Source organism: Chrysochloris asiatica, unplaced genomic scaffold, assembly GCF_000296735.1.
Source record: "Chrysochloris asiatica unplaced genomic scaffold, ChrAsi1.0 scaffold00054, whole genome shotgun sequence".
Taxonomy (NCBI): domain Eukaryota; kingdom Metazoa; phylum Chordata; class Mammalia; order Afrosoricida; family Chrysochloridae; genus Chrysochloris; species Chrysochloris asiatica.
This window is the reverse complement of record NW_006408572.1, coordinates 298,559-309,726: the sequence shown is the minus strand read 5'-3', so window position 1 is coordinate 309,726 and position 11,168 is coordinate 298,559. Positions and strand designations below refer to the sequence as shown.

General features: G+C 36.9%; 1 protein-coding gene across 1 annotated transcript in view; it reads left to right on the top strand.

Annotated features, from left to right (window-relative positions):
• BLMH (bleomycin hydrolase) overlaps positions 1-11,168 on the top strand; it is a 68,950-nt gene that overhangs the window by 28,130 nt on the left and 29,652 nt on the right. The window contains exons 7-10 of the mRNA XM_006863199.1: positions 4,990-5,145; positions 6,055-6,213; positions 6,328-6,395; positions 7,826-7,943. Of these exons, the coding sequence (XP_006863261.1) occupies positions 4,990-5,145; positions 6,055-6,213; positions 6,328-6,395; positions 7,826-7,943 (501 nt within the window). The remainder of the gene's footprint in view (positions 1-4,989; positions 5,146-6,054; positions 6,214-6,327; positions 6,396-7,825; positions 7,944-11,168) is intronic.

Here is an 11,168-nt window from a genome sequence, read left to right as displayed (position 1 = left end):
CCAGATCTTTGCACATTGTGTTGTAATATTTGACTTCGTCTTCTCAAGCTGACCTTTGAAATTTTCTGTTCAGCTCTTATACCTCTTCATCTTCCATTTGTAAATGGGAGTCTTTAGGTTTTTTTTTTTTTTGACTCTTCCACTTGTAGACTTTTAAGACTCTAGATTCTGCTCACCAAACCAGATGTAGAAAACTATCTGGGATGTTTTTAAAGAAAGGTGAAACTCAGTTTGAACTCGTAAATCCAAATTTTACACTAATCACTGGTCAAAGACGACTGATTTAAGAAACTTGTTTTTAGTGTATTGCTTCTAGAATGTGTAAGGAATGAGGAAGATATCGAAAACCTGGTTCCTGTCCTCCCTAGTAGATTAAGTCTAGCTGGAGAGACATTATAGAAATATAAATGGCATTGTGGAATCAAATGTTGAATTTTTATGCCAAAAATGTTCAAAAAAGGGAGTTATCATTGTGAGCTGGAATAATTAGTGAAGGTTTTTTGGACAACAGTGAGCTTTAAAACATGGGAATAAAATTGGAGTGAACTGAGTGCATTCAGCACATAGTAACAAGAGACAGAAAAGTCTTACTTGGGTGCAGGGTCTATGATAGGAAATACAGTTTGACAACTAGGCAAGGGTGAAGCTATAGTCTTGAAATCCAAACTCTGTATCAAGGAAATACAGTTTAAAGCCACATCAAGATGCCATTACATACCTACTGAAATGGCTAAAACTAAAACTAATGCCAGCTCTTACTTGGAACTCTTACATTGCTGTTACTGTGTCATTGAGTTGATTCCAACTCATAGCGACTCTGTATAGGGTTTCTGAGATTATCTGTTGGGTTTAAATTGCTGATCTTGCAGTTAGTAGTCCAGTGCTTATTCACAGACACACTAGAGCTCCTTGCACAAGTGCTCTGATAGCGTAGTGGTTACAAATCGGGCTGCCAACCTGAAGGTCAGCAGTTCGAAACTACCAGACATTCTGTGGGAGAAAGATGAGGCTTTTTGTTCCTGTGAGGATTATAACCTCCGAAACCCTACGCAGGGATGCTATGAGGCGAAACCAACCATAGCACACCACCATTTGTAGAAATATGTTCTTAGCAGCTTTATTCAACATAATCCCAAACTGGAAACAACACACATATCCATCAACAGGCAAATGGATAAATTGTATTATATTTACACAGTGGAGTACTTACATAGCAATAAGGAATAAATTACTGATTTAGGAATGGGAGCCAGAAATAAAACAGAATATGCTGTTCTGACAATGACTTTTTAGTTGTAACATCAAGAACACAAGAAACAAAAGGAAAAACAGACACATTGGAATTCATAAGAATGAAAAATTTTTGTATGTCAAGAAAATATTTGGGAATCATTCATATGTCAGATATGGGTTTGCTATCTAGAATATATAAAGAACTCCTACAACTTAAAAATGAAAGGATAGTCAACTCAAAGATATACAAAGTGCTTGAATAGGTCTATAAATGGCCAATAAGAACATGGAAAAATGTTTCACAATATTAGTCATTAGGGAAATGCTTTTAAAACCACAGTGAGATATGCCACTTCATCCCCACTAGGATGGCTATTACCAGAAAAATAAAAAATAACAAACGTTGGTGAGAATGTTGAGAAATGGGAACTGTTACGCGTTGCTGGTGGAGATGTAAAATGATGCAGCCACTTTGGAAAACAGTTTGGCCATTCTTCGAAGTTAAACCTTGAATTACCATATGACCCAACAGTTACTTCTAGTTATATACTCAAGAGACTTGAAAGCAAGGGCTCACACAGGTACTTGTTCACGGCATTAATTACATTGTTTGGAAACAACCAAGTGATGAATGGATTTTGAAAATGCAGTATATGTAGACAATGGAGTATTATTCAGCCATAAAGACAGGTAGGGTTCTAACACTCATTGATATGGATGAACCTTGAAATTTGTTGAATGAAATAAATCAGACACAAAGGGAGAAACATTGTATGTAACGTATCTAGAATAAGTAAATACATAGTCAGAAGTGTATTAGTGGTTAAAAGAAGCTGGCCCAAGGAAAGGAAAGAAAAGTAAAGTTCTTACTAAAAGGACTAAGTTTCTATTAAAGGCGATGAGAAACTTTTGGAAATGGATAATGGTAATGCCAGCACAACATTGTGAATGTAATTAATATCCCTGAAGTCTATACTTAATAATGGCTAAAATGGAAATTTTTGCTATGTATATTTTGCCCCAATAAAAAGAAGAAGTAGCAAGGAAGCACATGGGGTGGGGGGAGATGGTGTTGTTAGGTGTTGTCAAGTGGATTCCAACTCATAGTGACTTTATGCCCAACAGAACAAAACACTGTCCAATCCTGCTGCCTCCTCAGTTGTTATGTTTGAGCACATTGCTGTTGTCACTGTGCCAATCCATTTCATAGGAGTTCTTTTTCTTTTTCACTGACCCTTCATTTTACCAAGTTTGTCCTTCTCCAGGAACTGGTCCTTCCTGATAACATGTCTGAAGTATGAGAGACAAGAGTCTCAGCATCTGGCTTATAAGGAGCATCTGGCTGTACTTCTTCCAACACAGATTTCTTTGTTCTGGCAGTCCGTGGTACTTTTAATATTCATCTCTAACACCATAACTCAAATGCATCAATTCTACAAGCTTCCTTATTCATTTTCCAACTTTTGCATGCATATGAGGCTATTGAAAATACCATGGCTTGGGTCAAAAAGAAAATATGCTGTATTATATCATTCATATGATGTTTAGGAACAGACAAAATTAATCAGTGATTATAAAAACCAAAATGGTGGTTTCCTTGGAGAAGTTGGAGACTATTTACTGCAACAGGTTCCAAAGGAAATTTAGGCTCTGAAATTGTTATATGTATTCATCTGAATGGGGGCTACATGGATATATATACAACTGTAAATATATTTTATGATTGTTTGGTATTGTTAAGTTGTTCTGACTTATAGTGACCCCTTAGTGGGTTTCTGAGTCCTGTGGTGGCACTGTGGATTAATGTGTCAGACTGCAAAGCCTGGATTGCAAGGTCGTAGTGGTTACAAGTCAGGCTGCTAACCTCAAGGTCAGCAGTTCAAAACTACCAGTGGTTCCGCAGGAGATAGATGAGGCTTTCTGCTCCCATAAAGATTTACAGCCTCGGAAACCCTGTACAGGGTCGCTATGAGTCGGAACTGACTCCATGGCACATCACCATCATCATCATGCTGTGGATCAGTGAAAAGAAAAAATCAAGTCATGGAGTTTGGACTTGTGGACACTGATAGGAAGACATGAAAAAACTGGTGCTTCTAAAGCTACTTTTCCTGTAATGGTGTTGAGAGTGGATGGTGTAGAACAGTAATCAGATCCACCTTTAGATACAGATCCCATGGCTAGCACTATGCTAGATGCTGTCAGGTACACAAAGTATCTATGGCTGGTCCTTATCTTTCAGTGTATATCTTTGGAAGAGAAAAGTTACATGAAATCAAGAAAGTTACCCACCCACCCATTGCCATCGAGTCAATTTCAACTCAAGTCAGTCCTATACAGGGTTTCCAAGACTATAAATCTTTATGGGATTAGAAAGCCTCCTCTTACACCCATGGAGCAGCTAGTTGGTTTGAACTGCCTTCTTTGTGGTTAGTAGTCCAGTGCTTATCCTACAGCATCACCAGCACTCCTTAGAAAGTTACAATAAATGATCAGTGTTTTATTCATGGTATCATGGAAACAGCATTGAAGTGAGATATGAGTTCGAGTCCTAATTTTGCCATTTATTGGCTATGTGATTTCAGGGAAGCTATTTATTTCCCTGAGCCTTGGCTATCTTACCTATAAAATGGAAATACTATCTGTTGCCTCTATTGAGAGGATTAAGAAATGAGGTTTTCAAAGATTATAGTACAGTCCTGTAGACATTCATTAATATTCCCCCATTTAAACCTCATACCTGTGGAGCAGAATGGTTTTTTTAGGTGTATGATCTCAGTTCAGATCATGGTTCTATCATTTCTATGTGACCTTTAGTCGGTCACTTAAGTTTTTAAACTCTCAGTCTCCCCGTGTGGAAAAAAAAGGGGGAGGAATTAATACCTTAAGAAAGTGTTAAGAGAATTAAGTGAACTTTGCAGATGTATATTCTCCAGTACAAAATAAGCACAGTTAATAAATGTAAAATCCATTTCTTTTGAATGTAATAAATAATGCAGGTAATAAGTGATAAGATTGGCGCATGGTAGTAATTGATCAGGGAAAGAAGGAACATATTCAAAGTTGCTACAGGAGAGAAAGTACTTTTTATAGTCACGTTTTAGAAGGTTTTTCTTTATCCTTCTATTTTTGTCTTTCTATAAAACTAGAGTGATATATCTTTGGATTATTTCAGGCTAACTTGAATATTAGCATAATTTGAAAATGTGTTATGGTCTCACAATCCAAAATAATGATGCCTTACTTCTAAAAGTTACTATTTTTCTAATAATACTAACAGGCATTGTCACCCATATTCCAACTGAAAAGTTACTAACTTTTCAGTGAGTAGAAACTCCTATCACAATCAAAGGAAAACCTAGATGCACAAAGGAAAATAAATCTATTTATAAATTATATCATTATTTGTCACTCCGAAAATAATAAACAGAGCAGCAACCCAGATCTTGATAGGCATCAGTAGTGGGTGGTTTCTTGGCTAAGGAAGTTTCATTTGCAGGGCAGATACTAAGCAGTAAATATTAACATTTCAAAATTGCATTGTTCAGAGTGTTTATTTGAGAACTCACAAATTGATTGATAACCAAATAATGGACATTAGCCTTCTAATTTTGAGTGATATTTTTTTTCCTATGAAATTTCTGGCTTGGGTTTAGCCACTAAATTTTTGTTTCCCAAGCTTGGAGAAAGGGACAACGTAAAGAATACCACTTAACCACTCACCATTTGTTCATCTGCTCTCCTTTTCTATTCCAGATATTCCGAGTGGTGTGCATCTGTTTGGGTAACCCACCAGAGACATTCACCTGGGAGTATCGAGACAAAGATAAAAATTATCAGAAGATTGGCCCCATAACACCCTTGGAGTTTTATAGGGAACATGTCAAGCCACTCTTCAATATGGAAGATAAGGTTGGAGTCGGGCATTGGCCGCTGCTTGCCGCTTACTTTCAAACGCCTATTGGCTACAGGGAGGGATAGAAGAGTTCTGGGTTAACTTGTTTGACCATCAAAGTAGACACTAAGCAAACTTGTTTTCCTCTTTCACTTGAGGTATTTTATACCTAATAAAGTTTGAGGTATCAACACCTAATAAAGTTTGTCATATGAATATCTACCACTTTTCCCCAACGTTCCTTTTTAGAGTTTTATAACTCTTAGGCAAGTTCACTTCCCAAGTGCTTCCTGATTTGAGCCTAAATTCATTCTCAGATACAAAGACAATAGAAGCATGTTGGATGTTTCTAATGTGTCCATTGCACCTCTGTACTGTGAACCCCTGTGGGGACTCTCTCAGAGAAGGGAGCAGTGTCCTATCCTAGTTTTTCCTGCTTCCTTCAAGTTTTCCTTACTTAGCAAGATGACTGGAGCCTCATTCGTTTATTGGCTTCTTGACTCTGTTCCGTGCAATGACTTTTACTTTGTGATTGAAATCCCAGCAGCTCTGTTGAGGTATTGCTGGCTGTTGAGCTGTCTCGTAACTTGAGAACAGAGACCATATAGTGATGAGATCTCCATTTGACTTACTTGGTGCTTACGATTTTTCAGAATTAGTTTTGGAGTAATTCTTACCACTGGTAGGTAGGTACAGTTCCCACATGTGTTCTGAACAGTTAAGAATAAATTAATTTGCCCTTGCACTTATTAACATGTTTTGTACTGTCTTTGGTTTCTTTGTTGTGCAATAGTGTGATTATAGAACTTTTTCTTGAAGCATGGACAGTAAGCTCAATGCAGTTGTTTGAACCTAAAGTAGAGGTATGTATCTTGATTGACATTTTTGGTTTTATGTTCTAATTGGCATATTCTTTATCTCAATAGATCTGTTTAGTGAATGACCCTCGGCCCCAGCACAAGTACAACAAGCTTTACACAGTAGACTACTTAAGCAATATGGTTGGAGGGAGAAAAACTCTATATAACAACCAGCCTGTTGACTTCTTGAAAAAAATGGTTGCTGCCTCCATCAAAGATGGAGAGGTTAGTATTATTTTTGTGTCTTCTCCATTGGGGTTAAAACCTCTTCTTTAACATCTTTGATGTATAAGAAGATAGAGTATATGTTGACTTTCTTCTTTTCCCCTCTATTTCTAGGCTGTGTGGTTTGGCTGTGATGTTGGAAAACACTTCAATGGCAAGCTGGGCCTCAGTGACATGAATGTGTGAGTGCAAGAAATTTAAAATAGAAAGTCATTTCTGGGTTGTTGATGTTGGAATGCACTCTTGATATGAAATGATTGTTGAAGTTCATCTAAAAATTAAGGTTGGCCTAAGGACGGGTCTCTTTCTCTCCATCCTGTAATGTTTAAGGGCTTAAAGTAGAAACTCTACTACCTAAATGCGCTAACCTGGCAAGTTAGGATCCTGTTTCATATCTGAGTTGAAATCTTTGTATGTCCTTAAAAAAATTTTCCTATATGAAAAAGATACATGCAAAAGTAATTGATACTGCATAAATCTGCTCAGTGCATTTGGGATGTAATGAAGTTTCCCAGAGCTCCTGTTTGCTATTTGATACTATGTAAATTTCCTGTTTTACTTTGGTGCCTTACATATTTTAAGTCTTCATGACAATAGGGACTGATTTGTGTGCTTACTTTAAAGTAGTTCTCCTGATTTTTTATGATGTTGAGAGCACTTTTCGATCTAAATCATACAAGACAGTTTGATTGTTTAAGTATACTACTTTAAGGTTGTTGTTGTTGTTAAGTGCTGTTAAGTCGGTTCCAACCCATAGCTGTATAGGGTTTCCAAGGAGTGGTTGGTGAGCTTGAACCGCTGACCTTGTGGTTTAAATGACATTGCAGTCTAGCACATTAACCCACAGCACCACACCAGGACTTGTAGGAAGTTGAGTAAGTATCTTGAAGGTTAACAGGGAAAAGAAATCTACTAAAAGAATTGATGAGGGTTTTTTTTTTTCAAGTTTGAAAGTATTCTCTGATATTTTGGGTATTGTTTGCTTAAATATCACCATCAGCAGTGGTCTAAATGAATTCAGAAACTGGGTACTTCTACCAGATCAGAAGATACCATTTTTGAAAGAAGTTAATTCAAAAATGGTTTTCATTGTTTGTTGACGTTCTTTTAAAGGCTTTATGGCTAAAATGACAGTGCAAACTTGTCAGCTTTTTGATATGAAGAATTTTTGTTTAATCTTTTTACATTTACTCTTGTAACATACAGAGAATGGAACCCCATTTAGAAACTAGATTTTGCATGCGTCATAATTCTTTCTGAGAAGGAGCCCTGGTAGCGTAGTGGATTATGAGCTGGGCTGCTCATTGTAGGCTCAGTAGTTCGAATTTACTTGTTGCTCCATGGAAGAAAGATGAGGCTTTCTGTTACCGAAACGTAAAGATTTATAGCCTTGGAAACCCTAAACAGAGTAGCTCTGAGTTGGAACCGACTCCACAGCACACAAACACCACAACTACCCTATTCTTTCTGAAGAGGTGGAGTTGTAGCCCATATTTATTGAAAAGGAGTTCTTGAGCCCATTCAGTTTCTTCAGTGTTCCTTTTACAACAGAAGCCAGTTTTCCTTCATGACTGTTCCCTCCCTTTATTTTGTACCATTGTTTTTTTTACAGCTATGACCATGAATTAGTTTTTGGTGTCTCCTTGAAGAACATGAGCAAAGCTGAGAGGTTGACTTTCGGTGAGTCATTGATGACCCACGCCATGACCTTCACTGCTTTCTCAGAAAAGGTATGGACCCTCAGTATGCCTGCTGCAGTGTTTGCACAGATGGATCCACAGTCCCTTGTAAACTGATTATTTAGCACAGCTTCCTTTGTGGTGTGTGATTTCTGTTAAAAGTCAGCTTCCAAGCAGGACACTGATTGTACCTGCGTTACTTGGAGTTTGACTTCAAAATAGGAACTTTCCATGAGGTGCAGAATTTGGGTCACAGGGAGTAAGGAAGTAACTACCTTTCTGCAATATTGGAGGTTCTTGGTGGGAAGAGAGATCCGCAGAGGAATGTGGGACTAGATTACTTCTATTTTGTTGTTGTTGTTGTTAGGTGCCATAGAGTCAGTACTGACTCATAGCGACCCTGTGTTAAAATGTGCCCTGAAAAGTGTCAGCAGTGTTCATATCTTGATGGACCTATATTTAGACTTACCTTCCTTTCATTCATTAGTGAGACTTTCTTGCAGCAAAATGTCAGTAACTGTAATTTATGGACTTAAATGTTTGTTTCCCTATGCAGGGTTTCAGGAAATTGTACGAGGGTCTTCAAAAAGTTTGTAGAAAATGGGATTAAGAGATTATACAATTTTCCCAAAACTTCTTGAAGAGACATTGTGCTATGAATTTCCTATAAAATACTCTGAATATTAATGTCACTATTTCTAAGACACATTGTTAAAAACAAACTGTAGTCCTGTCTTTCTCAAGTAAAAGTTTCCAGACTATGGAACAGATCCTTTACCCCTTGTACTTAGGGATCATACGGAACATGTATAAATTGTTTCATACAGAAGAAAGGACTTTGAACTCCTTTCGTTCTTTTTTTTTTTATTTTTTTAATGTATTTAGTTGTTGTTTAAAATGTACACAGCAAAGCTTACACCAATTCATCTATTTCTACTTGTACAATTCAGTGACATGGATTGGATTGCATTCATCAAGTTGTACAACCATTCTCACCTTCCTTTTCTTACTTGTTTCTCTCCCGTTAACATACCTCATTGCCCCTGAGGTTCCTAACTGATCTTTCAAGTTGCTTTGTCAATGTGATCCCATATAGATAGTTCTTAAAAGAGCTTAGTTCTTAACTAAGTGTTTGCTAGTTAAGCTAAACTATTGTTTGTTTTTAAGAAGACTTCAGAGGATGTTTTTGGTTTAAGGTTTAAATATTATCTCAGGTCATATTTAAACCAGCATCCAACCTCCGTAGTAGGGAGTCCGGACTCCATGTAACTTTCAAATTCCATTTTGTATTTTCTACCTTTTGATCAGGATTCTTCTGTGAAATCTTGAGTCAAATGTTCAGGAATAGTAACCGGACATTATCCAGTTTTTCTGCTCTCATGGCAAAGGAGGCATGAACTACTTTGATTCGTGATCACTTGAGCAAAAATACTCTTATCTAGTCTGTCTGGTTACTACAGAAAAAGCATATATTAAAAGCCTTGTATCAATTATTTTAGAAAATAACTTAATAAAGTTTTTTAGAAATAGCCTAGGTATTGCTGTTAGTAGGTAGTCAGATTTTCCTGGATAGCCTACCTAGAAGTCCTGTTTTTGTTTTTTTGTACACCTAGGCAAAATTGTGAGTGCGATGAGGTTTTTTCTCTTTTAGTACTTCTTTTCATATTTCTTTCTCTTATCTCTAACAAGTATTTCACTTGAAGGTGTGCATTTTAACTTAGAGTGTCCATGAACCTCATGCTCACTCCGCATTCAATACTTGAGTCTTAAGGAAGACTTTCTGACATACGTACAAACTATAGGACTAGGGTTTTAAGTGGCAGTTAAAATGTTACTTGCAGTTTCATTTAAGATTAAACAGTGTGGTATAAAAAATTACATAATTCTGAGTTGAGAGTTGATATTCCTGATTCTCATGTAATTTTCATAAATGTAGAGATTTAAGTTGTATGAACCAGTAGACTCTCTTCCTTCATTGACATTTCCATCCTATAATTAGCACGAGTCCAACACCAAGAAACAGATTACTCAGAGTTATTCAGAATAAGGATGTGAAGTATAACTGATATTACTTATATAGATCAAATTTGAGAATAGCAAGTTGATTTAAAAGTTTTATCATCTAGGTTTAGCAAAATCTTGCATTTGTATTATAAACAAAACATAAAATTAATTGATGAGAAGTTTTAAATAAGGCTGTCTTATGATATGCAGCATGGTATAGGAGTCCTGGTGTGGCGCTGCAGGATAATGTGCTGGGGCCACAAGGTAAGTTTGAACCACAAGTTTGGTGGCTCAAATCTACCATCCACTCTTCAGAAACCCTATACAGTGTTGCTATGAGTCAGAACTGACTTGACAGCACTTAACAACAGCAACATGATAAGCACTGGACTGAAAGGTTGGTTTAAACTACAAGGTTGGCAATTCAGACTCATCAATCACTCCTCAGAAACCCTATGCAGGATCACTATGAGTTGGAACTGACCTGACAGCACTTAGCAACAAGATATGAAGCAAAACATTAGAAGTAACTCTTCATGAATAAAATCATGTAAGTTGTTTACATTTATATGCTTGGTCCCCCGTTTGTAAAATTAAGTGAATTATTACTAAACTAAAACTTTTTAATATTAAGCTTTTTTAACTGTTTGTTGTTGTTGTTATTAAGTGCTGTCGAGTCAATTCTGACCCATAGCAACCCTGTATAAGGTTTCCATGGAGCAGCTGGTAAGCTTGACCGACCACCTTGCAGTTCAAATGACTTTGCAGTCTGATACATTAGCCCACATACCAGGACTCCTTTTAGAGTTACTAAAATATAACAAACAAGAAATAATCATTTTAATTTGCAAAAGACATTTTGCTTTTTTTCTGTTGTTCAAAAATAAAAACTGTGCATACTCTGTGATTTCTTCTGGAACTTCCATTCTTTGACTGGCATGGTTCATTAACATGCCATTTTGCTTCTGGGAACTGGAGCTACCTCACATGAGGATAGTTTAAAGCAGAATTTCACAATCATAACTGAAATTTTGTATTGAAATTTTTCTCCTTTTTCCACTTTCAGTTGTTTTTTTCCCCAAGGCTGTAGATAGATAGATAGATAGATAGATAGATAGATAGATAGATAGATAGATATAGACAGATATATGTATAGAGTCCTGGTGTGGCGCTATGGGTTAATGCGCCAGACTGCAAAGCCGTTTGAACTGCAAGGTTGGCGCTTCAAGCTCACCAGCTCCTCGGAAGCCCTGTATAGAGTTGCTATGGGTC